General features: G+C 45.7%; 1 protein-coding gene across 1 annotated transcript; it reads left to right on the top strand.

Moving 5' to 3' along the window:
* LOC135919219 (uncharacterized) lies at nt 1-21231 on the top strand. Its single transcript, XM_065452921.1, has 2 exons — nt 1-156; nt 20757-21231. Exons 1-2 carry the CDS (start codon nt 5-7, stop codon nt 21229-21231), a joined length of 627 nt encoding a protein of 208 aa, XP_065308993.1. The 5' UTR covers nt 1-4.
* The last annotated feature ends 3946 nt before the right edge of the window (nt 21232-25177 follow it).

The following is a 25177-nucleotide window of genomic DNA, read 5'->3' as shown; positions in this document are numbered from 1 at the left end:
AGCCATGCGTCGCCGTTCGAGCACAAGCCGGCGCAGGTCTTCGATGACGCTGAGCGGGTGCCCTGGCGAGTGGAGCTCGAGCTCTTCAGGGCGCAGCTACGCAGACACCTCGGGCTCGACCGAGGAGCCAGCAGAGCCGCGCAGCGAGGTTCAAAGGTGCGTCGTCGTCGGCACTGATTTGCCACAGTGCAGTCGCTCAGTAGGGTCTCGCGTTGGTCTCACTGACACGTCATACTAGGGCGCAAAGGCGTATAGCGTGGCCTACACACGTGGCGACAAAAAGAAACACAAACACACACACACACACACACACACACACACACACACACACACACACACACACACACACACACAAATGTGTGTGTCTGTCGTGCTTGTTTCCTTTGGCGCGTGCGTTAAAAGTAAGCTTTTTAATGCGCACTGATGTTCCAGATGCTGCCAAAGGAACTGGGAGTAACCGATATCAATATACACGGGTATGTTTACTTTAAGGCCCTCACCAGCGCAAGCTTCTTAGTGGAGATTCAGTCCATACTTGTCATGTCGTTCCAGAGCGGGAACAAATATACCTGATTTATTGATGGATCCATGATATTTGCGTTCTCCGGCAACTCATGTGGTATATAATGCGAGAGCATGGTATGTACAACAGCGAAGCCTATCCTCTTTTAATGTGCCTTCACTGTGTTCGCGTATTCAATTGTTTAGTCTTGGATTATGGCGTGGGTCATAGTGGAGTAGAGAGGTCCGTATTTTGTTTTTCTTTTTTGTTGAACGCTTGGTGTTGTTTAACGGACGCTCGGACGCTTTTCAGAAAATATGTGCCTAGCCCTCGCTGTGGCGCATCTTGCCTCTAAAATTGCCTCTTATATATGTAGACCATATAAGGTTAGGAACGCTACCCAAAACACGCCTTCCATGCTGTAAATACACACGAAAAAATTAATTGAAAGCTTTACCACTGCTGTTGACTTTGTTGGCACTGTTGTATGCTTAATAAAAGCGAGCATACTCTCTAAATACAAGTCATGGCCAAGTTTTATCGCTCACTGCAATCACGTAATAAAGATCAGCAGAAGTAGTAACAAGGTAAGATGAAGCTTCTGGAATAACCAAGATTTAAATAGTTTCCAAATCCCAAAATTGCAAGAAAAAGATTTTTTTTTAGGGTGATACACAGGGGCACTGGTGCAAAGATTTGACAAGCGCTGTATTTGGAAGGACAAGGCAACATATCTCGTAAACCGACACCTGTTTCGCTAGTGCCGTTAATACCTTGGTGTCCTTGAGCAGAGGAAAACTGGCTCGCTAGAGATAGTGGGATTCAAGATTTCAATTTTTTGACTCGATTAGAAGATTAACAATGCTCCCTTCAATGCACATTCAGTGTTAGCCGGCCTGGCCCCCACATGCTTTCATACAATATGAAGAATGTGGTAACTCACGGAACGAAAGTCCGAAACATATTCATTCCCGCCATGGCAGCCAAATAACTATGGTGCTGCGTGCACTGGCGAACTCGAGGTCACGGTTTCCATGGTGACCGTCTTTCCATGGGGGATAAATGCAAAACTTCACGCGTACAAAGAACCTTAAATGGTGAAAATATGCAGTCACTCGCTATGGCGTGTCTGCAGCATGCAGAACGTAAAATGCCGTAATTAGTTAGCATATTTGTGTGTATGCTTCACGCCACAGCCTTTCTTTTCATGGTGGTTTTGCTCTAATGCTTACCCGTCAACGCACCTGGGAAATACAATCAGACTGCGCGGAAAACCAAACGTGAGCACCGTTAGCACGAGGCCATACGTTTGAACCTGTGTGACAGGCGGCGCACATCATGGACAACCGCCAAGTTAGGTGGCACATCCCGCCTCGCTGTATTATCATCAACGCCGCGGTTTTACAATCGTTCGCACTTTTGACACCCGAAACTATTACCGTGCGCAGATATGCCGCATCTACGAGACTGAGACTTATGTGCTGTGAAGCTATCAAGTTGTGTAAAGTGCAGTAAAGTTCTGCTCCACTTACAATTAAACACGTGTACCACCTCACGTAGATCTTCGATTTGCGACTTAAACAAAGTAAGAGTAAGGCACCACGTTCTCGTCTTCCCTCGAACTTGATAGTGACCGCCTGGTACTATTCGTAATTTACGGATATGTTTTATGAAATGCGCTGTTATACTACAATGCAGAAAAGCATTTTACTAACTTTTTTAGTGGGGACTCGCCCGTTGAGTCATAGGGAGCGCTGTTCGCCAGACGCATTTTCATGCCGCCAAGGCCATCCAAGCAATGTGTGAACACATTTGCCAGCATTCTCATGAATACAAGATCACTGCAGTGCTACTTTTACCTCCAAGTAACTACACTCAAACCTCGCTATAACGAAACGCGATAGAAGGAAATAATGGACATAACGAAGTAAATGAAATTCCCCTTGAAATTATCATTGTATATAGAACCTGGTTCTAACTAAATTTTCCTGGCGATGAACATTACAAGCTAGAGGTGTCTCCGGAACCGAAATATGTCCGTCGGTTGCGTACGCAGTACATCGCTTTCCGTGTGATCCGGCACTCGTTCGAGACGCCAAGTCAAAACTCCCGCGTCCCCGCATCGAATACGCTGTGGAGCAATACTGGTATATCTCACCGCCGCGCGAATCGATGCACTCGTGCGCAACATATTAAGTATATGGCACACAAGCAGCGGCTGACTACTGCACTTTTCTACTGACCTCTCTTTCTTGCACATGACTGGCTGCGCGACATGCGCCACGCTGCGCTGGTGCGAGAGATCAGCGCAGTCATTTGGAATGCGCGCCACGACATGCGGGTAGGCGCAGCTGGACGTGGCCTCCGAGATCGCCATGGCGAAATCTCGGGGATGACGCGCCAGCCTGCGCAGCTACGCACAGCGGTGCGAGATATTAGTGTACGCACTACTCTCTCTCTACGGCGAGCCACACAGGCAGCGTCAGCTGGCCCTGGCCTTCGAGGTCTCCCCGGCGCAAACTTGGGGGTCAGGCTTAGGCCATGCATTCACTTCTCCCCCTCACTGCGGTGTGCTGCGAACCCTGGCAGCTAGGCGTGGCCTCCGAGATCGCATTAGGGAGCCGCGAAACCTCGGAGGCTACGAGCCGGCCGAGCCAAGCTACGGAGGCGAAGCTCGTTTGCTTCCTCGATGGCGCATCGGAGAGCTTTGTGGTGTGCGTGTGTAGTGTTCCTGTATATGCACCCGCAAGGAGTAGAGTTGCGCATAGGTTCGGCGTTATATTCCAGCTATGGAGTGAAGCCACTCCTCTCGCGCGCAGAAGGCAAATGCCGCGCGGTGTTCCATTTGATTTTTTTGTACGCTGGTCAACAGCTACATGCGGCATCGTTCGTCAGTGCTGAGCAAGATGACATTTTGTATAACCTACTCATAGCGCTGCTGATACAACAATAAAATCAATTGCTTGGCTGGTTCTTTGATATATATTAGGCTAGGGACGTCACTCCCCCACGTCGCAAGCTGCCGTCGCCGCGGCAGCTTGCGCAACAGTATTCTTTACCGGAAAACGGATGCGGGGAGCGCTGCATGTTTAACATTGTTATCAGGAGCACCGTATCATCGCTGATGCTGGTTGGATGCTTGTTTTGTGCTTGTTCTTTATTGAAACGAATGTTGCGCTGCATGTTGTGCGCGTGATAACAAATACTGTATGCACTTTTCTCTTTAATCGTAGAAGGTCTTTTTTTAATCGCTTAAGACAATTTTTTCCCGCGCGTCGCAGAATATCACGACCAACCAGAGGCTGACAACTTCTCTGTAAATTTTCACTATCTGTATATCAGAATGCCAAATGTCTGCAAGTAAAGCGTTCGCATGGCCACTCCATAGCTAGATTTAGAGCACTGTCCAGTCATACGTATAAGCAGATTTACTCCGTTGTTTTTATATGAACGCTGAAGCGTATGTAAGAATGGCACAAAAAAAAATCTTAAATGCGTAACTTGATTCTCTGATGCGTGTGGCAGTCCGGCGCCAGTGACGATGCGCTGCTACCTTCCGTCTTGCCTTGCCAGATGTAAGTGGAAAAAACGCTTTTGCGATGTCAAACAAGCTGCCGTATACGAAAAAAGAAACAAGAGAACAGGCACATTAGTGAATTGGCGTCTTGCCCGGGCCGCAGCATAGCACTCAGACATATTTCGCACACTTATCTTAACAGCTGATTTCTGATAGATTTGGTATCCGTATTATCAACGACTAATTTCTAACTGTCCGGCTTACTGCTGCACAATTTTTGTTGATTTTGAAGTATACTTAAACAAATTATTGTGGGATTTACGTTCATTCAGCCCTCATCTTTATTAAAGCGAAACAGCACTACGTGTCTATGTAGCCGGTTACCTTGGCGAAACTGCGCCGTTACGAAGAATGGCCGACGCCGCGACAAATTAAACCACGTGAAGTAATGCTCGGATCTACGTCACATTTCCCAGGCAAGTTTCCGTAAGCAAAGTAAACTGATGCCTTTGAAAAGAAAATTTGGCACATTTCGGTCCGGGTAGGAATCGAACCCGAACCTTAAGGGTGCGAGACGAGCACCCTTCACTGAAGCCAGGGCCGCTCCACGTTCTGACTCACAAAGGTGTGCATACTGGGAGAATTATTGCACACGCCACGTCACAGCCCTCTCGCTGACTTTTGCGTACGTCATTGGGCTGCACACTCGATGGTGCGGAGGAGGTGCCGCCACGTCATGAGTGCAAGAAATGAGCGCGCTGATGACGTTCCGATTATACAAACGGTATAATGCTTTCGCATCGCCACACGTAAGAAGTCCTAAGTGTCTGCAGCAGTGTAAGTTTAGTAAATGCTGCCGCAGCACGTGTTGTTGCGCAGGAAAGCGGGCGCGCGCACTCTGAGCTTTGACGTCACAGTCGGAGCGGCGGCAGCGGCAGCGTTTGTCGGCGGCGAGCAACGGAGGAGCGCGCGCGCTCATTCAGCTCGCGAGGACGGCCTCCCAAGTAAGCCACTGCGGGAAAAGGCCGTGCAGCTGGGCCTTGGTGCCACACGTGTACTTCGTATTGCGGCTCGTTCCGTCTTGCGAGAAGCCTAGCCCCGATTCTATAACCTAATCAATTACCAATATGTCATAAAAATATGTCTAACGCCGATTACATTTCATCATGTGTTGCCAAATACGCAGCAGGCTTTCGCCTTCTTGTGTTACAAGGGTGCAATACCTGCCGACCTTTTATATACTGCACTGTACAAAAAGAGCCACTACATGCCTCCTTAGAAAAACGAACCCATAGACGCGTTGGTACTGATTAGCATGAATGTTAGCTAAACTCTACGTGTGTGGCCACGCATGCGCCGTCTACGACTGTACGGCACATGCGGGCTAAAACTCCCGTATCTTAGAAAAGTTGTGACAACTGCCGGTTGTGTCGCGTGGCTTGAGCCAAAAGGAGAAAAAAATATTTATATTGTGTGCACCTGGTGCGCCGCGATACATTAAGCGAAATATGAGCTAGCCCGTGGTCTTCAACGTCTTTGGCTGCTAGCTTTTATTTCTTCTTTCTGTGAATATGTGAAGAGCCCGTGAACTGAGAAAGGCTGGTCGGTTTAAAAAAAAAAATTGCAGTGGAAATAATGTCTCAAAAGTGAAGCCAGGCATCTACGACATTAAAGGAGCCACAATAAAACAATAATTTACTGTCTAGCAAGAGACAGTTATTAAGTTACCTTAGTAACTTGAGGCTCAATGATGACATTGCGTTGCTTAGTAACTCAGGGGACCAATTTCAAGGCATGCTCACTGACCTGGAGAGGCAAAGCAGAAGGGTGGGTCTAGAAATCAATCTACAGAAAACTAAACTAATGTTTAACAGTCTCGGAAGAGAACAGCAGTTTAAGATAGGTAGCGAGGCACTGGAAGTGGTAAGGGAATACATCTACTTAGGGCAGGCAGTGAACGCGGATCCGGATCATGAGACTGAAATAATCAGAAGAATAAGAATGGGGGGGGGGGTGCGTTTGGCAGGCATTCTCAGATCATGAACAGCAGGTTGCCATTATCCCTCAAGAGAAAAATGCATAACAGCTGTGTCTTACCAGCACTCACGTACGGGGCCGAAACTTGGAGGCTTACGAAAACGTTCTACTTAAATTGAGGACGACGCAACGAGCTATGGAAAGAAGAATCATGGTGAACAGAAGATATGGTGGTCAAAAGGGATATGGTCAATCAAAAGCGAAGATATGGTGAGGGAACAAACGCGAGTTACTGACATCGTAGTTGAAATCAAGAAAAAGAAATGGGCATGGGCAGAACATGTAATGAGGAGGGAAGATAACCGATGGTCATTCATGGTTACGGACTGGATTCCAAGGGAAGGGAAGCGTAACAGGGGCGGCAGAAAGCTAGGTGGGCGGATGAGATTAAGAAGTTTGCAGGGACGACATAGCCACAATTTGTACATGACCGGGGTAGTTGGAGAAGTTTGGGAGAGGCCTTTTGCCCTGCAGTGAGCTTAACTAGGCTGATAATGATGATGATGATGATGAAAATGATGATGATGAGAACAATTTGCCTGACACTGCACATGTGGTTGAAATGTTCTCCGCGTGCCGATCTGTGTACATTTGCGAATCGTGAAGCGACGCATGCACGTTTGCTCATCGGTCGCGAACAGAGAACAATCTCGCGCGCGGCGCACGTAGTCTGCTATGTGCTCCTGGCCCTCACCAGGAGGCGCGATGAGGCTGTCGTCCAATCACGTAACTCGGCGGTCAGATCAAAGCCGATCGCCGACGACCCAAGGACTTTAACGGCGGCTGCATGAGCGCGAATCGAGTGTTCGTTTGTAGATGATGCTGTCGCCAGAGATAGCCACCACCTCAGTACCAATTATATGTCTCTGACAAAACCACTGTCACAGCACTGAATGGTGTGGCCAAGATAATTTTTGTTTCGCTGAAATGTGTTGCCGTATCAACCTGTCAGCTAGGACGGCCAAGAAAACGAGACGCCGAGAAAACTTTACGTAACGACGTCGTAACGAGGAAAAAAGCGCAGTCGCGACGAGGAAAAGACCGCACGAAATTACGCTGACGGAAAAAGTAAATGCAGATTCAAGAGGGAAAAGGTGTTGTGAAAGAATGCAAGCAGCTATAATGAGTCTACAAGTAAAATGTTACTGAAATTATTCATTTATTTGTTCTAAATACCTCGCAGGCCCGAAGAATTATCATATGTCAGTAATAACAGTAATTGAAAACTGACCGACGGCTTCAGTCGATATTCTTTGGATTATTTTATTTATTTTTACTGTCATTCAAATACCTCATGCATTCCAGCCATGAAGGGGAAGGGGAAATGATGAGGGAATGGCCTAATGAGAATAATTAATTTGCGCTGCTTATTACACGCAAGAATTCACCACCTAGCCTAAGAATGTAGTCTTATAATGAGAATTCATTGCCCGTTGGTGGCACTAGAACGAAATACAACAAAAAAATAAGTATATAACACCCTTTATAGTCGGAAAAAGCAATTCGAATAAGCACACAAAATTTAAACAGAAATCACCGACTGCGGCGGAAATGGGTTTTACTCTACAGTTAGATTGATTTGCTTTAACGTGTTGTGCGTGTACCTCGAAGTTACATTCGATTGTTTTGGGCTTCAAGTCGGTGAGGAATGCGCCAAACCTTCCTTTAGATTGCTGCATTCCGCTACGAATGATGAAAGGAGAATACCTGTTGCTTACCGTTGCGTGTCGGGGGCAAAATGTTCATTATACATTTGCAGTACAATGGAAAGGTAATTTTGTGGACGGGCAAACGTTTAAGTGCCACCACCGATGTCTCGGCTGTCCATGTTCCCCCTATAATAAGAAGCCGAATATCGAAATGGAACTGAAGCGAAAACGCAAAAGAAACGTTGCTTGTCGCTAGAGCCGGAACTGAACCGGAACTTTGCGTATAATGCCGGATTGAAACCGAAAAGAAAAAGAAAACGGTGTTCGGATGAGGTTGGCCATTTATTCGGGAACTTCTTGTCTGTGCATTGCCTGCATTTTTGGCTCAACTATGGCACCTCATTTGTAAATGCATGCAGTTTTCCCCCAATTTGAAAACTAGCAGCACCATTCATTCATTCTTTCATTCATTGTACCTACAAGGTCCGAAGGCGTTACAGAAGGGAGTGGAACGAAATACAGAGAATGTGCAGATAACAAGGTATAATAATAACAAGAAAAAAAATTAGAAAGTGCGGATTAACAAAATTATTCTTCAATAGTACTTTTAATAGCAGATGTATCGGTTATGTTAACAATTGAGGCCAGCAGATGATTCCATTCATTGGTAGTTTTAGGAATAAATGAATAAAAAAATAGGTTCGTGCGACAGTGTGGAACGCTCAATTTATGCCGACGATCAGTACGATATGATATATATGCAGGATCGGACAACAGTTCACTTTTTAATTCCGGATTGTAATAATAAATTTTGTGCAGCAGTGATAAGCGTGCTAACTTCCTACGGGATGAGAGGAGAGGGAGGTTTAAAGTAGCCTTCATAGATGTCACGCTTGATGTCCGAGAATAATTAGTAAGAATGAAGCGCGCGCTACGATTTTGTATAGATTCTATTGCATTCGTTAAGTAATCCAAGCCAGGGTCCCATACAGAAGAGGCATATTCAAGCTTAGGACGTATTAGTGTTTTGTATAGAAGTAGCTTTAAGTTAGCGGGTGCCATAGAGAAATTGCGATGGAGGTAACCAAGCGTACGGTTAGCATTGTTAGTGATGTGGTTTATGTGTGTTTGCCAGGAAAAATTTGATATTGTGTGGACGCCTAAGTATTTATAGGAACTGACTTCATCAAGTACAGAGTTCTTCAAGTGATAGTTGGATAGGTTAGACGAAGCAGTATTGCGGGAAATGCTCATTAGTTTGCACTTTTGGCTGTTAAGTCGCATTTTCCAAGTGTCGCACCAGTTAGTTACCTTGTCTAGATCAAATTGTAGTTTTAGAGTGTCAGAATTTGATGATATGACTCTGTAAATGACACAATCATCTGCAAAGAACCTTATGGAGGACGCTACACAGTTAGGCAAATAATTAATATATAAATACCACGGTCGAGACGACGCTTTATTCCAAGAAGGAAAAATTGCGTCGATGCAAAAACGAACACGAGCCGATGATTGATGACTTTGTACAGATGAAGATGGAGTCCGCATAAATGCTTACACTAATTTCCCCCATGGATGGAAGCGGCCAGCCTGGCCGCATGTTAGACAGTGGAACGGACATGAAAAGGCTTAAGGCGGGAAACGTGCGTGATCTCTGTCCCGTGGCAGCGTCGGTCAGTTGGTGCATCAACAGGTGTAACGTGATAGTTCACTGGCGAGGTCTGCTCTATGACTTTGTAGGGGCCAATATATCGAGACTTAAGCTCCTCACATAAACCGGTTGTTCGTGCAGGTGTCCATAGGAGCACATCGTCACCAGGGTGGTAGGAAACGACGCGGTGAGAGGCATCGTACCGATGTTTGCGATTGTCTTGGCTGGCTTCAGTGTTCATACGGGCGCGACGACGACATTGGGCAAGACGAGACACAAACTGTTCGCAAATGAATAGTGAAGCGTTGACGGGGCCAGAGAAGAAAGAAACGTCAAGTGATGAGGTTGGGTAGCGGCCATATACTAAGAAAAACTGAAAGTATCCGGTGGTGCGTTAAACAGACGTGTTGTATGCAAATGTTACAAATGGGAGAATCGCATCCCAGTTACGATGGTCAGGTTGAATATACATGGAGAGCATGTCGCACAGCGTGCGATGAAATTGCTCTGTTAGCCAAATAGTTTGAGTGGTAGCTAGGCGTTGTCTTGTGCACGGTGTTGGACGCTTGCAGAACTTGACTAAGGGTGCTTGAAAGAAATGCCTTGCCTTGGTCGCTCAAAAGAACGTGAGGGGCCCCGTGACGTAAGTAGATAGCCTGCAAGAAGAAGGCCGCTACTTCTGAGGCAGCTCCTGAACGTACTGGGGCTGTTTTAGCGTAACGGGTCAAGTGGTCAACAGCAGTGACGATCCATCTAATACCGTCTGGAGTAGGTGGGAGTGACCCGAAAAGGTCAATGCCGACGACAGAGAAGGGTTGTGCTGGAGAAGGAAGTGGCTGTAGCGTCCCGACCGGAGCAGTTGTAGGTCGCTTACGGTTTTGGCAAAGCGTGCACGAGACAACATATCTAGCTATGCTCGTGGAAAGACCTGGCCAAAAGAATGGGCTGCGTATGCGCTCAAGTGTTTTGTGGTAGCCCAAGTGGCCTGACGTAGGGTCATCGTGTGAGGCCTGCATAACTGCAGCGCGAAGAGAGCGTGGTATAACGGGAAACCATCGATGACCTTCCGGGTGAAAAATGTACCGGTAGAGCACGTCGTCGTTCAACTTGAACAGTTTGAGCTGTTTCCGTAGCCTGGTACAGGGTGGAGATCATCATTATCATCATCATCAGCCTGGTTACGCCCACTGCAGGGCAAAGGCCTCTCCCATACATCTCCAACTACCCCGGTCATGTACTAATTGTGGCCATGTTGTCCCTGCAAACTTCTTAATCTCATCCACCAACCTAACTTTCTGCCGACCTCTGCTACGCTTCCCTTCCCTTGGAATCCATTCTGTAACTCTCAATGACCATCGGTTATCATCCCTCCTCATTACGTGTCCTGCCCATGCCCATTTCTTTTTCTTGATTTCAACTAAGATATCATTAACTCGCGTTTGTTCCCCCCCCCCCCGCCCCCCCAATCTTCTCTTTTCTTATCCCTTAACGTTGCACCTATCATTCTTCTTTCCATAGCTCGTTGCGTCGTCCTCAATTTAAGTAGAACCCTTTTCGTAAGCCTCCAAGTTTCTGCCCCGTACATGAGTACTGGTAAGACACAGCTGTTATAAACTTTTCTCTTAAGGGATAATGGTAACCTGCTGTTCATGATCTGAGAATGCCTGCCAAACCCACCCCAGCCCATTCTTATTCTTCTGATTATTTCATTCTCATGATCCGGATCCGCAGTCACTACCTGTCCTAAGTAGATGTATTCCCTTACAACTTCCAGTGCCTCGCTACCTATCGTAAACTGCTGTTCCCTTCCGAGACTGTTAAACACTACTTTAGTTTTCTGCAGATTAATTTTTAGACCCACCCTCCGGCTTTGCCTCTCCAGGTCAGTGAGCATGCATTGCAGTTGGTTCCCTGAGTTACTAAGCAAGGCAATATCGTCAGCGAATCGCAAGTTACTGTGGTATTCTCCATTAACTCTTATCCCCAATTCTTCCCAATCAAGGTCTCGGAATACCTCCTGTAAACACGCCGTGAATAGCATTGGTGAAATCCTATCTCGCTGTCTGACGCCTTTCTTTATTGGGATTTTGTTGCTTTCGTTTTGGAAGACTACGGTGGCTGTGGAGCCGCTATAGATATCTTTCAGTACTTTCACATACGGCTCGTCTACACCCTGATTCCGCAATGCCTCCATAACTGCTGAGGTTTCGACTGAATCAAACCCTTTCTCGTAATCAATGAAAGCTATATATAAAGGTTGGTTATATTCCGCACATTTTTCTATCACGTGATTGATAGTGTGAATATGGTCTATTGTTGAGTAGCCTGTACGGAATCCTGCTTGGTCCTTTGGTTGACGGAAGTCTAAGGTGTGCCTTATTCTATTTGCAATTACCTTAGTAAATACTTTGTAGGCAACGGACAGTAAGCTGATCGGTCTATAATTTTTCAAGTCTTTGGCGTCCCCTTTCTTATGGATTAGGATTATGTTAGCGTTTTTCCAAGATTCCGGTACGCTCGAAGTCATGAGGCATTGCGTATACAGGGTGGCCAGTTTTTCTAGAACAATCTGCCCACCATCCTTCAACAAATCTGCTGTTACCTGATCCTGGGTGGAGATGAAACACCGCTAAGGCGCTTGATAGTACGGCAATAAAAATCGGCGCGCTCGTGAGTGGAAAGCACTGAAGGGCGGTTTGATGGAGCCAAGGAAGAAATCAGTGTAATACACGATGCGTCCTCCCTGCAGCCAATTTGACTAGGGGATGTGACGTGCTCCGATGATGGTGGTAATGGGCATCGTGAAACAGCATCCGCATCTTGGTGCTTCCTTCCGGGCTTGTATATGACATCGAAATTATATGCTTGTAATCGGAGTATTCAGCGGCCGAGGTGTCCAGACAAGTTTTTGATGGTCGACAACCAACATAGGGCATGGTGGTCAGTCACAACCGTGAAATGTCGACCGCGGAGATATGGACGTAATTTCTGAATGGACCAGTCAACAGCCAAACACTCTTGTTCGGTTATAGAGTACTTCTTTTCCGCAGAAGTGAGAACGCGGCTTGTATATGCAACAACCTTTTCGCGAAATTCGTGGTCGCGCTGCAGTATTACGGCACTAATTCCTTCGCCACTAGCGTCAATATGCAGTAATGTGGGCGCCTTGTCATCAAAATGATAAAGAACTTGTGGGGTTGTTAGGGCACGCTTGAGTTCTCGGAACGCGGCTTCACATTGCTCGTTCCAATCGAAGGAACTTGAACTAGCAAGGAGGTCTTGGAGGGCCGAGGCAATGCTGGCGAAGTTCCAGATAAAACGTTGAAAGTATGAGGTGAGTCCAATGAAGCTGCGCAGTTCTTTTGCATTAGGTGGGCGTGGAAAACTGAGCACTGCGGAAATTTTGTCCGGATCGGGCTGGATGCCATCTATGCTAACGAGATGACCCAGGACTTTAATCGTTGTGCTAGCGAAATGGCACTTCCTCGTGTTTAGTTGAAGTCCGGCATTAGAAAGGCATGTGAGCACTTCCCCAGCACTTCCATACACAGCACCTCCACCACTCGAAATACCACGGTCGAGATGGCGCTTAATTCCAAGAAGGAAAAATGACGTCAATGCAAAAATGAACACGAGCCGATGATTGATGATGACTTTGTACAGATGAAGATGAAGTCCGCATAAATGCTTACAATATAAATGAGAAAAAGCAAGTATCCGAGAACAGAACGTTGCGGCACCCCGGAACTGACAGGACAACGCGAAGAGTCAAAATTATTAGCTTAGAGAAATTGTGTTCTATTGGATAAGAAGTGTTCAATGCATGAGATATTACGGTCAATGTTAAGTGTATTTAATTTTAGGCAAAGTAATTGGTGAGAGACGAGATCAAATGCTTTAGAAAACACTAAGGTGGTGTCAATGTGAAATTCATTATCCAACGCGGCACAGATATCATGTGTAAATGAGATAACTTGAGTATCACAGGAAAACGATTTACGGAACCCCTGCTGACGAGATGAAAAAAATGAATATGGTATTAGGAAGTTGATGAGATTAGAGTATATTATATGCTCTAGAAATTTGCATGGCACACTTGTTAGAGAAATTGGCCTGTAATTTAAAGGTGAATGAACGTCGCCAGACTTAATTAATGGAACCACCTTGCCGACTTTAAAGTCATTTGGTAATGAGCATGACAGAATAGATTGCAAAAAGATGTTGCACATAATTATGGATGAGTACACTTCGGTATTTTTCAAAAATTTAGAAATAATATCGTCTATTCCTGACGATGACGATATCCTTCTCTTACGAATCAAGTTCACGACACCATCGTGATCAAGTAACAAGGGCTCCATCTGAGGAAAATTCATCTTAACAAATTCAGGTAAAGAAGCACAGGGCAACACGTTATTCAAAAACGATTTAGAAAACACTTCATTGAGTAGAGAACAACATTCTCCTTGTGGAACAACAGCACCTTCTACATCAGTTAACGATATTGTGTTTCATTCGGAACCCTTGACAGTACTCCAAATTTTTTTAGTATTTTCAGTCAGCAGAGATGAAAATGTATTGTAAAAGAAAACGCGCTTAGCTTCTTTGACTGCATTTTTTTACAGTGAAGCAACCTGCTGATACGCACGCCAGCTATCAGTTGTGTTCCGTTTTGTAGTTTGGCGAAACAGCCACTTCTTCCTGTTCAAGATACGTTTTAGGGATGCATTAAACCACGCTGCTCGATGGTTACACGGGACAACTTGGAGGGGTATGTATTTTGGTACTAATTCATTAACTTCATTTTTAAAAAGCGACCAGTTCTGTTCAACGCTCCGAGTGTAAAAGTCCGGCATATATTTTTCTACAAAAGCTTCAAGTTGTGTGTTCATTGATGCGTAGTCGGCTTTACTGTAGTCTCGAATGTATTTTTGTTTGCTATTGGGACGGTTGACGTTTTCCTTAAGCTGGAAATGAATAAAACAATGATCGCTAAGCCCTGGCAAAATACTTAAAGAATTGAGAAGATCCGGAGCGGTAGTCAAAACTAAGTCAAGGATGTTAGCACCGGTTGCTGTAGTTCGAGTTGGTTGAGTAATCAACTCAGTAAGATGGAAATCAAAACACAAATCGAGAAATGCCTTGCTAATACTGCATGAGTCGGATACAGCTGCTACAGGATAGGACCAGTTTATGTTGGGGTAATTGAAATCCCCCATTAGGAAAATGGGTGAGTGTGAAAACCTTGTTACGATGGTATTAAGCAGGTCATGAAGTTCGGCGCAAAACGTAGAGGAAGTGCCCGGTGGCCTATAACATGCGCAAAAGATAGCATCGCGGTGGCTTATTCTAATTCCTGCGCAGACTGCTTCTAAACCGGAAGAAAGAGGAATGTGAAACGAATTGAGCCTGTCGGCCACAGCGATAAGCACGCCACCACCTAATCTAGTACCACGCTCACACCGATAGATACAATATTGTTGTTGGCATTCGAATGCTTCTTTGTTCGATATTTTTGACGATAGCCAGGTCTCTTTTAAAGTGACAATGCCGGTAGTGCATGTATCGATTAGGGATGATATGTCATCACGTTTATTTACAACACTACGAATGTTAAAAAAGAGCAGATGAATATCAGGTGCAAGGCGGTGTGTGTTCGAGTTTAGCTATGCCGGGGGTGTGTCATGCGCGGAAGATCGAACGGTGGCTTGAGAAGGATGCAAGGATGATTCATCAACCTCGATTCCAGATTCGATCTCACAGACGCTGTTAGTAGATGGCTGGTACATATAAGCCTTCCTTTTGATCATCAATTTATTGTAGCTTACTGAAAACTGTGCCCCGCTACCTTTTCCAAACTCGAATAGTTTTTTGCGGGCTGTGCGGGTGGAAATGCAAAAATATTCACTTACAGTGATACCTATCGTTCTCATTTGGGATTTTGAGGAAAATATTTCGCTTTTTGTTTTGAAACTAGTGAACTTAGTTATTATCGAACGGCATTTATTTTGCGAAAACTTCCCGTCTGTGGGCGCAAGATATGGCCTCGTTCGACAGTTCCATTTTGAGCGCTGAAGAAATTATGTCCCGCACTTCTTTTTCAGAAGCAGCCCACGTTTGTGTCCAGTCATCAGCGACGCCATAATATATCAAGTTATCATGCCTTGGCCAACCTTCGAATTCATTGAAACAACCGTAAATGCAGGCCGTCTCCCTACCCACAGCCTCAGTCACTGCTCGGGCAACTTCCACCTCGGCACAGTTTTCAGATGCTTCTAATTTTTCTTCAACAGCTGTCAACTTGTCATTTAAATCTGTCATTTGCTTTTCCAGATTCATCTGAATTTCCTTTACTGTATAAAGTTCTGAGAGCACCTCTGCATCATTTTTGCCTATTTTAGCATTAAGTGTCTTCATCAAAGAAAGAAGTTCGCTAAAAGTTTTGCTAGGGTTATGCTTCGGAGGCCTGGGATTCATTTCCACATCACCCCCCAAAAGCAAAAGTTTCATGACGTAAGCACAGTCACAAACAATGCTAAACAGGGTGTTTGGGCATGGAAAGAGCAGCAAGCTGGTATTGCTAGAGCGTTTACAGTGCAAAGCAGGGCTAAGACACCTGCATCGAGAAGCAAACATAGATTTGGAATGCCCGCATCGTAGCCGCTCTTTCCTGCCCACAACCACAAGCTTTGTTAAGGTTTCCAACGTACCCCGTCGGGAAAGGGGGGGGGGAGGGTTAAGACATATTAGTAATGCCCTCGTAAGTGTTACAAATTATGGACAACCATCAAATAGTTTTGCGGTATTCAGGGTGTTAAGCCCGACCGTTCAAATAAAGCGCCTCCAAGCTGGATGGTGGCTTTTAGTTGGCAAGGGCTGAAGTTAGTGTAATGAAAGTGACATGGCCTCTGACATATGGCTCGACAATGTGAATTATAATTTTAAGCTTTCTTTGTCTACTATCTTGGGTCGTTGCAAACGTGTTATCTATAATAAACGGGTATGACACGCCCTCATGCTGATGATGGTCTTGTGAAAAATGGTAGAGAGAGGGTGAACTAGCATAGGGTAAGTTAAAATTGCTCAGACAGAAACACCTCGCTGAAAAAAAATACGCGAGTTTCGAGGATCCCCTTTTTTGTGTGATTTCTGCTCACTTGACCTCCTCCACTGCTGGAAGGTTGCGAGCCGGTGAGAGGCGCGTGGTCCGCTTATATTCTTGCGCCGGTCCTGGGTGTAAAGGCTGTGCACTACTATGCGAGAAGAAAGATGTCGGCTCGCTTTCCGATATTGGACCTAAATCAGCATTCGGTAGATGAATCGGGTCTGCTATGACAAGTAGTGTTTTCTTTGAAAAATACAGACTGACAGAATCAGAGATGTGAGAGCCGTGCCCATCCTTACTCTTCTCAAGCTAACTTTGACCCTTCATCCATGTTTCTGGCAAACAGGATCCGCTGGCCGAATTCACTAAATATTTCGTTCGTACCAGATTTTTGTAATTGGCTGATCGCCTTTACTGAAAATGTGTACCGTATCAGGAATTGCTGCAATTCTTTTTCACGAATAATTCTGCGATAAGAGCTTTCTGTGATCCCGGGCCCAGGGCCCGTATTCACAAAATTCTTTGTTAGCGCCAATTGGCAGTTGAAAAGAAATGTTACTGGGCCGTTTGCCGCACATTTAGTATTAACAAAGCGAACCACAAAGGCTCTGTCAGAACCTTCAGTTCGCGCCGGAATACATTCAAAGCTGTGAATTGGTCATTCGGACAAGAACGCGCATGTATAGTCGTACCCTTCTGTTTATCTCCGTCCTCCCTCCTCATGACCCTCCTCCTTTTCTCCTCTTTCCCTTCTCTGTTGTTGTGATGGGCCGTTTACTCTGCGAGAACGTTCGGTCACGGAGAACGATATATTGTGAACGGGTCGACGACCTCGTCAAAGCCATCCTCAAGTGTGACGATTATTCGCCACCAATGGGATTCTTCGATGAGAGGTTCTTCCAAGACGGGAGCATCTGCCAAGACGGGTTCAACCAGCAGAAGCTGAGCCAGGAAGGGGCATTACTTCCCATCACCTATCATCCGCCTAAAGTGCTGTGTCCGCACCGGAGAAGGAGTCAGTGTGTCTCCGGCCTTCGCTGTTCATATACAGTGATGTGTGTAGCTCTCGTCTGAGAGAAAGGGCTGCCAACCTCCGGATTGCTGGATGCCACCCGTCTCCTCACGTTGGATTGCGGGATGACGGCTTGGCTGTGACTACGCAGAGGCTAAAAACAAACGGACGCTTGGGGAGATCAGCTGCTAGAACTTGATCATGAACATCTTATTTTTCTGTACTTCTTCCAAGCTCTCGAACATGTGTATTATACACGTGTTCTTAAGCGTCTTGTATATCGCGCCCAGCCCCACGTTCCTTTACTCCTCCACGCAGAATGCATACTACAAATCTTGGGACACCCGGTCGCAACACTACGTAGAAAAGAGCAGCAGGCCACAGCAGCGGCCGGCATTTCCCCAATAATTTCTCCTATCTCTTTCTACCTAAAGTTTCACTTCCTATAGATTCCATGATTGGTATTCGATCTTCATAATTCATTTGTGCGACAAGACGAACGACACGGATAGCCTTTATGAGCAACTCAGCAGCAGCGCCCGTCAAGAATTCGTTTTCGCAAAACAAATTTTTGTGTAATATTTCTTCAATTATGCAAACTAAACTGAACTGTCTGAACCGTCACTTCTTTCTCTGCGGAATTCAACCGGCACTGAACCGTTTCCTCTGAGTCGGAACGAAAATCCATAACGAAAAAAAAACTTCGGTTCGACACTCTGGTAAGAAGGGCTACCTTTTAGCGCACAAGAAGTCTTAAAGTATAATGGCATGAAAAAGCAGGAATTCTTGTTTGAAGAGCATCCACTTAACTCGCAATTCACCGGTCATGCGCATGCGTTTTGGCGCCTCAACTGTCCAGGCAATGCTGTGACTGCCTGTGCGTGGTCAGCCCCATGTGTGCTCACCGTTGCCGCTTGCTTGCTTTGGAAAGGTACACAGCAGCTACCATCGTTGCCTATTGTTTCCGATGCACTTGAACTCCTCCATACACGATGTTTCGTGTCTTGTTTACTGATGCGGGCCGAGGCCAGAGACAGCAAAGGCGTAGCAGCGCACGAGATGCTCTTTTCTTTATTTTCTTTCATTTGCGCTGCACACTGTGTTGGTGATAATGCTGGGAAGAAGAATGAATCTGAAAATGAATAGCAGGTTTCCCGCTCTTCTGTGCTGGCTGTCCATTTTTCTCTTCGAACGCACCTCATCGCACCACTATAAAACTATTTCATCATCATCATCATCATCAGCCTGGTTACGCCCACTGCAGGGCAAAGGCCTCTCCCATATTTCTCCAACAACCCCGGTCATGTACTAATTGTGGCCATGCGGTCCCTGCAAACTTCTTAATCTCATCCGCCCACCTAACTTTCTGCCGCCCCCTGCTACGCTTCCCTTCCCTTGGAATCCAGTCCGTAACCCTTAATGACCATCGGTTATCTTCCCTCCTCATTACATGTCCTGCCCATGCCCATTTCTTTTTCTTGATTTCAACTAAGATGTCATTAACTCGCGTTTGTTCCCTCACCCAATCTGCTCTTTTCTGATCCCTTAACGTTACACCTATCATTCTTCTCTCCATAGCTCGTTGCGTCGTCCTCAATTTGAGTAGAACCCTTTTCGTAAGCCTCCAGGTTTCTGCCCCGTAGGTGAGTACTGGTAAGACACAGCTATTATACACTTTTCTCTTGAGGGATAATGGCAACCTGCTGTTCATGATCTGAGAATGCCTGCCAAACGCACCCCAGCCCATTCTTATTCTTCTGATTCTTTCTGTCTCATGATCCGGATCCGCTGTCACTACCTGCCCTAAGTAGATGTATTCCCTTACGACTTCCAGTGCCTCGCTGCCTATTGTAAACTGCTGTTCTCTTCTGAGACTGTTAAACATTACTTTAGTTTTCTGCAGATTAATTTTTAGACCCACTCTTCTGCTTTGCCTCTCCAGGTCAGTGAGCATGCATTGCAGTTGGTCCCCTGAGTTACTAAGCAAGGCAATATCATCAGCGAATCGCAAGTTACTAAGGTATTCTCCATTAACTTTTATCCCCATTTCTTCCCAATCCAGGTCTCTGAATACCTCCTGTAAACACGCTGTGAATAGCATTGGAGAGATCGTATCTCCCTGCCTGACGCCTTTCTTTATTGGGATTTTGTTGCTTTCTTTATGGAGGACTATGGTGGCTGTGGAGCCGCTATAGATATTTTTCAGTATTTTTACATATGGCTCGTCTACACCCTGATTCCGTAAAGCCTCCATGACTGCTGAAGTTTCGACAGAATCAAATGCTTCAAATTATATTATTTTTTTGTCGCAGCATTTGCCGCTGCAAGGAAATTCAAACACAGGACACGCTTCCTATAGGGCACCTGCTAGCGGTCGCAGTCGGAATTTCTCCGACTGCGACCATCCATTGCCATCCATTGCCATCGATTGTACCCGACCCTAGTGTACAATGGATGGCAATGAACTCGAATTCGAAGCCCTATAATGAGTTGGGCCTCGGTTAAAACACCGCAATCAGTAAATGCTCAATATTGAACTGTTTAGTTTGATGTATCGGCGTTTCCTTCTATGCTGGAGTGAACAACTACAAACTAACAATATTTGTTTATATGCGGTTTAGCGAGTGTATAAACGCACATTTCATGATTTCGAAATAAGACATTGCGGCTAAGCATTGCCATTTTTACATGTTTCTACTTCTGTTAGAGAATGAGCGTCAGTGGAAGCGCAGTGCCGTGCACGAGGCCGGATAACTAGGCGGTATTTTAAAATGTCGAAATTTGCAACCAGAATGTGAGGCTCGCTAGCCCATGAGAGTGGTAATTTTGAATGCGTGATAGGCTTTTTCCGGCACCAGACATAATATAGAAGGACTACGATTACGCTGTCGATGGTGATCCCTGTGCGGTCTTCAAGTATTGGCTCATTGACCTGCTCATGATATTTCACTTAGGCTGGTTGCTTGAAATGCATGTTTATACGGCAGCACCGCCAACGCAACTGCACTGAGAAAAATGACCACTGAACGCAGGGCCAAATAGCATCGTGTTTGCTGCTCTTTATAGTCTGCGCACGTGTGTAATTTACTCTGCTGTTCCAACATGCCCTTCATATTGCTGTTAGTCTTGTGTTCGTGCAGAACAGTCTGCCCGCATTGCGTTTGGTACTGTGTTCTTATGAGTAAGCTACGCCGGTGGTACATGTTGTCCTGTCCCGCCTCCACTACTACAGTAGCCACCTCTGCTCAATGAAGCGCGTAACGGCGGCTCTCTATCGCCGCAGCTACCTGAATGCTTCGTTCAGCCTGGCGCCCGAATTAGCCGGAGCGATGCTGCAGTTTCCCGTGGACCTGTACCTCCTGATGCGCAAGAAGGGTCCGGCGAGCAACGTGCTGCTGTCTCCCTGGTACCTGGCCTGCATGATGGTGACCGCGTACCACGGCTCGTCCGGAGCCACTCGGTGGGAGATTGCACGCGCACTCCACACGGATGACGATGGCACCATCGTGGCGCGGCTGGACGAACATGCTAGCCGCCTTCTCAGCCGCAACTACCGCAGGCCACGGCATACCCACTTGGGTACGAGCGAGCACAAATCGAACCACACCTGTCGGGGGCATGAGACGGGCAAGAGTCGTGAGCCTGGCCACATTGCTGTTTCTCTTACAGCTCTTAGAGCTGCAGATAGCCTTCAGAATTTCATATTCTTGTCTCGTTGGAACAGCTGGCTCCTTCATGTGATATTATCGAAAGGTTGATAAGAGCACACGACGCGTGTTCGGCCTTCACGCAGAGATTTCTACTAAATTTACCAGGGAGAACTCTAGCGCTGCGACACTTCAGCTACCATGGAAAGGATGGCTAGTACACCGCTTTATCTGATCATCGTGCTGATCTTCTTTCAACGTTATTGTGACTTTACTTATCAAATGTTATATCCTATAAGATGCCTTAGTTGCCTTACTCTGATCTGCTTAAATGCTGAAGCAGCAGCCTACCATTCAAAACGCAAAGCACAAATAATAACTGCTAAATGTATAATCGCTGCGAATTTTGACATTTATAACGCTATATTTTCTTGGAAAAAGTTATTTTGCAAAGCCATGAAGTCATTTGAAAGCTGAAGGACAAAGTGCAGGCAAATTTATGTATTAACACTCATTCAAATGTTGGCTTGACCAACACACCCCCAGCTGCGAGAGACACTAGCATCAAAGTTGCCTCTGGTAATTTTTGTGGAAACCTCTATCCTGTTGCCACGCTCCTTCAATACTTTTCGATTGGTCAGGAAGCTTCCCCGAAAGTTTCACTTAGAGACCGAAGGTGGCAAGTGGTACGATCACGTAAGCAGAAGGGCATAGAGAGCACACAAAGAAGACCGTGGAGATCTACAAGAATGACAATAAAAGAATTAGAACGGAAAAATTCTTCGATAACACAAAGGGAACTTCATTGCTATTTGCGGCTCGAGCTGGTTGTCTAAGGAAAAAACATACCGGAGCAAATGCTGCTAAATGCACAAATGGCAGTAGACCTTTGCGCAAAATCTGCGTACGCACAAAACGTACGTTTGTGGCATCAGCACAGAATCTGCTAAGATGCCCTTCTACTTCAGTCAGCGCTGTGATGCGTCGAGCGCACGCCCTATAAGGAACGTTCCCTTAGATTTAGGTGGGAGTAATGCGACCAAAAGAAAAGTACAGAAGGACCCTGCTGTTTTTGACATACAAAGATGAACAGATACTGCTTCGCGTCTTGATACGTTTAGCGCTGATCTTTGTACATTAAGTCTCGGTTAGTAAGCACGAACCCGCCTGACAGCCACATTTGAAGAATTCTCTTTTTTTTTTGCCATGCTAGTGACTTGTAGGGTGTAATGCAGGGAACACGGGTAAAATGAGCGACGAAATTTGTATTTTCACCAGTTAAGGCGGATGCTCTCCGAAAGGGCAAGAAGTTCCGCACTATGTGCATCTATGACGAACGCCATTCAGAGAACAGCATCAGGGTTGTCCTCCCAAACCACCTTTAGTATAGGGCTAGGGCTGTCTTGTGGCACTGGCACTGATGCAATGTGAGGCCGAAACAGTTTTAGAAAATTCAAACGTTGCGTTTAGGGGTATGTGAATAGAGAATCGAAACTGTCTTTTGGGTCATTCTACTCTAAATCAACCAGTGTTCTTTTTTGAAGTTTTCAGATATAGCCTAAAAAATTACTCGTTTGTTGAAGTTCAAAACTCGCTCTGCACATTTATTTTTGTTAGAAAAATTTTGTAGCATTTTGACTACAATTTATTTTTCCTGCCCAGCTGAGACAGAAAGCATCAATAATTTTTTTCAAAGGCACACTGTAAGATTCAGTCGTTCAGACGGTGTAAAGGGCAAGACAATGAAGCGATGTGACTGCCAAAAGAAACAATATTTCAAATATTTCAGAACTTCAAGAAAGTTTAGATTCAATTATTTTTCAGCAACACTGGGCATTCCAGAAGGCACAAGTTCACTATAGAATGGTAGCCCGCTTGACATAGCATAGCGAAAAAATATTTCAAGGTCCTGCCTAAAAATGAACTAAAGCTCAAAAATTGGCGAAAATCTTCGTGGTTAACATCAAAAGTCGCTATGGTGTTCGGTTTAAAAATATATGCGAAATATAATTATATAGCTCTACCTGTATGCTATTCGTGTGAGAAGTTACAAAAAGGTATCGCATTCTACATGCGAATTTCTTTTTTTTATTTTTGGGTCGGCATCAGATTTTCCTTGACGTCCACCTAAGCTTGCCGGCCTGGGACACACACGACAAGGCTGGCTTTGTCTACAACGCTGATGATAGACAAATGGTGCCAAGGTCTTTGTGTTATCGACAACAGATGCACGCTCTAGCTCAGCGTGGCTTGTGCGTGGTGTGTGCGAAGTGAACCATACAGCAATGAACATGGAATATAATAATGTGTTAAATCAGTCAGGGAGCCCTGCACAGCTAAAATGTATGTTTCATGCAGTTTATGATAAGAGATACTTCCGCTTATATTGTCGGCGGTAAATCTAGTAAGAGCGCTGCTATCGTTCGGGCAAATCATTTGAAAAGACATGACGCACTGCAATACAGTGCGATGTACGGGGAAAACGACACTTTGTGCCCTGCTCCGTGGAACCCAAAGCCTTGAGTGGGTGAAGTGGCCTTTCACCGCAAGAATCAGGAGACGGCGACAAAGGCGGGGATTCTGAGGATGAATAAAGGAAAAGTAGAAAGACTCCATTCATTTCAATGGCACATGGTTGTGACTCTATGCGACTCTCGAGCGGTTCTGCCCAACACGGGCGCCAGGGCGGCCTTAACCCCTCGCGTACAGTCCTTACAATCTGTGCAGTTGTCCCCACAGAAAGGATCATTCACTCGTCGTGGTCTTGTATTAGTCGATGTCTGCTTTGGAAAATTGTGGAGCTCGGGAACTTGCGGAAGTGTCGGTGACTTCGTGGTCAGCGCAGTCTTTTGTCCCCTTGTCAGGATGGGAAGTCAGCGACCTCCTCCCCTTCGTTGCTTGCCCTTTTGTCCACCACTTTGTGACTGCTCAGGGCATGGCAGGGGCCATAGGGGCGACGCTTTCTTGGGGATGAAGGCAATTACCTCGACACGGGAAAGCATGCTGGAATATTTACCACAATTGAGAGCTTAAATTTCAGGCTGACAATAACAGCTGGTCTGCCACCAGTGGAGCTTTCGAAGGAGTTGCAGTGTCCAAGCACCTCGAATGGGTCGGTAGACCCCGTGACTGTGCTTAGTTTCGCCGTTCGTTTCAAAGCTTGCCAGGTGACACATTCTGGAAGTAAACCACGCCAAGCTGAAGGCGCAACGAAATAGAGAACACCCGATCAACCATGAGAACTGGCAGGTGCACACGTTCTTCAATTAAAATCCTATTATAGTTATGCCTGCAGCCCTCGTTCGATATTACCGAGAGTTATGAAAACGAAGAAGTGCAGACTCCAGTGCTTATTTTAACCAACCTAATGACTTATATGCTTGTTTCTCTTTCGCGAGAAAGCCACGGTTATCGAGAGATTTAAAGCGCATTAAAATTATTCGAAGGGATAAATACCGCGTGGTGAGTTGCTCGTTCGGTCAATGCTACCTTTCACAACCAGCGCCTCTAATGCAAGATGTACTTGAGTTTGCTGATCGCTTCATCTGTAGAATACGCAAATAATAAAGCCGAATTCACAGACAAAATCAAAATCTACACTCTATCTGCTGCACTCTATATGCGCACCTTGGAAAAAAATTGCTTCTCGTTACGTGCTTCAGCAAATCAAAATTCAACAATGCTAACCGATAAATGGAACTACACTTGAAGTACACGAAATGCTTTCTTTCGACAAAGCTACAATGTCAATTCTTATCTACAAAATTTTGCGCGACCACAAGCCACCACTGTTACAAAACGTGCTTCGCAATTTTGTTGTACTGTAATCACTTCTGTCCCCCTCGAAACTCACTTCTTTAGGCGCTCAGCAACAGTGGCCACTGCTACACTAGCATAAACTGCTGCTAATAGGCGCCGGACTTGGGCATTAAAACTGGCGCTCAATTTGTGTTTGCAGGATCTGGTGACAGAATACTTAAGGCATGGCATGGCAATTCCGTTTTTTACCACTTTGGAATGCTTGCATTGAATGCTTAGCAGCGGCTTCGAAGATCTT

Source organism: Dermacentor albipictus, chromosome 4, assembly GCF_038994185.2.
Source record: "Dermacentor albipictus isolate Rhodes 1998 colony chromosome 4, USDA_Dalb.pri_finalv2, whole genome shotgun sequence".
Taxonomy (NCBI): Eukaryota; Metazoa; Arthropoda; class Arachnida; order Ixodida; family Ixodidae; genus Dermacentor; species Dermacentor albipictus.
The sequence above is the reverse complement of the archived record's forward strand: the minus strand, read 5'-3'. Positions and strand labels throughout refer to the sequence as shown.

Bases quoted from the DNA above. Each gene is read 5' to 3' on its own strand.
- LOC135919219 (XM_065452921.1), top strand. From the start codon at position 5: ATGCGTCGCCGTTCGAGCACAAGCCGGCGCAGGTCTTCGATGACGCTG. The intron at 157-20,756 runs GTGCGTCGTCGT...CTATCGCCGCAG, and splicing joins CCGCGCAGCGAGGTTCAAAG to CTACCTGAATGCTTCGTTCA.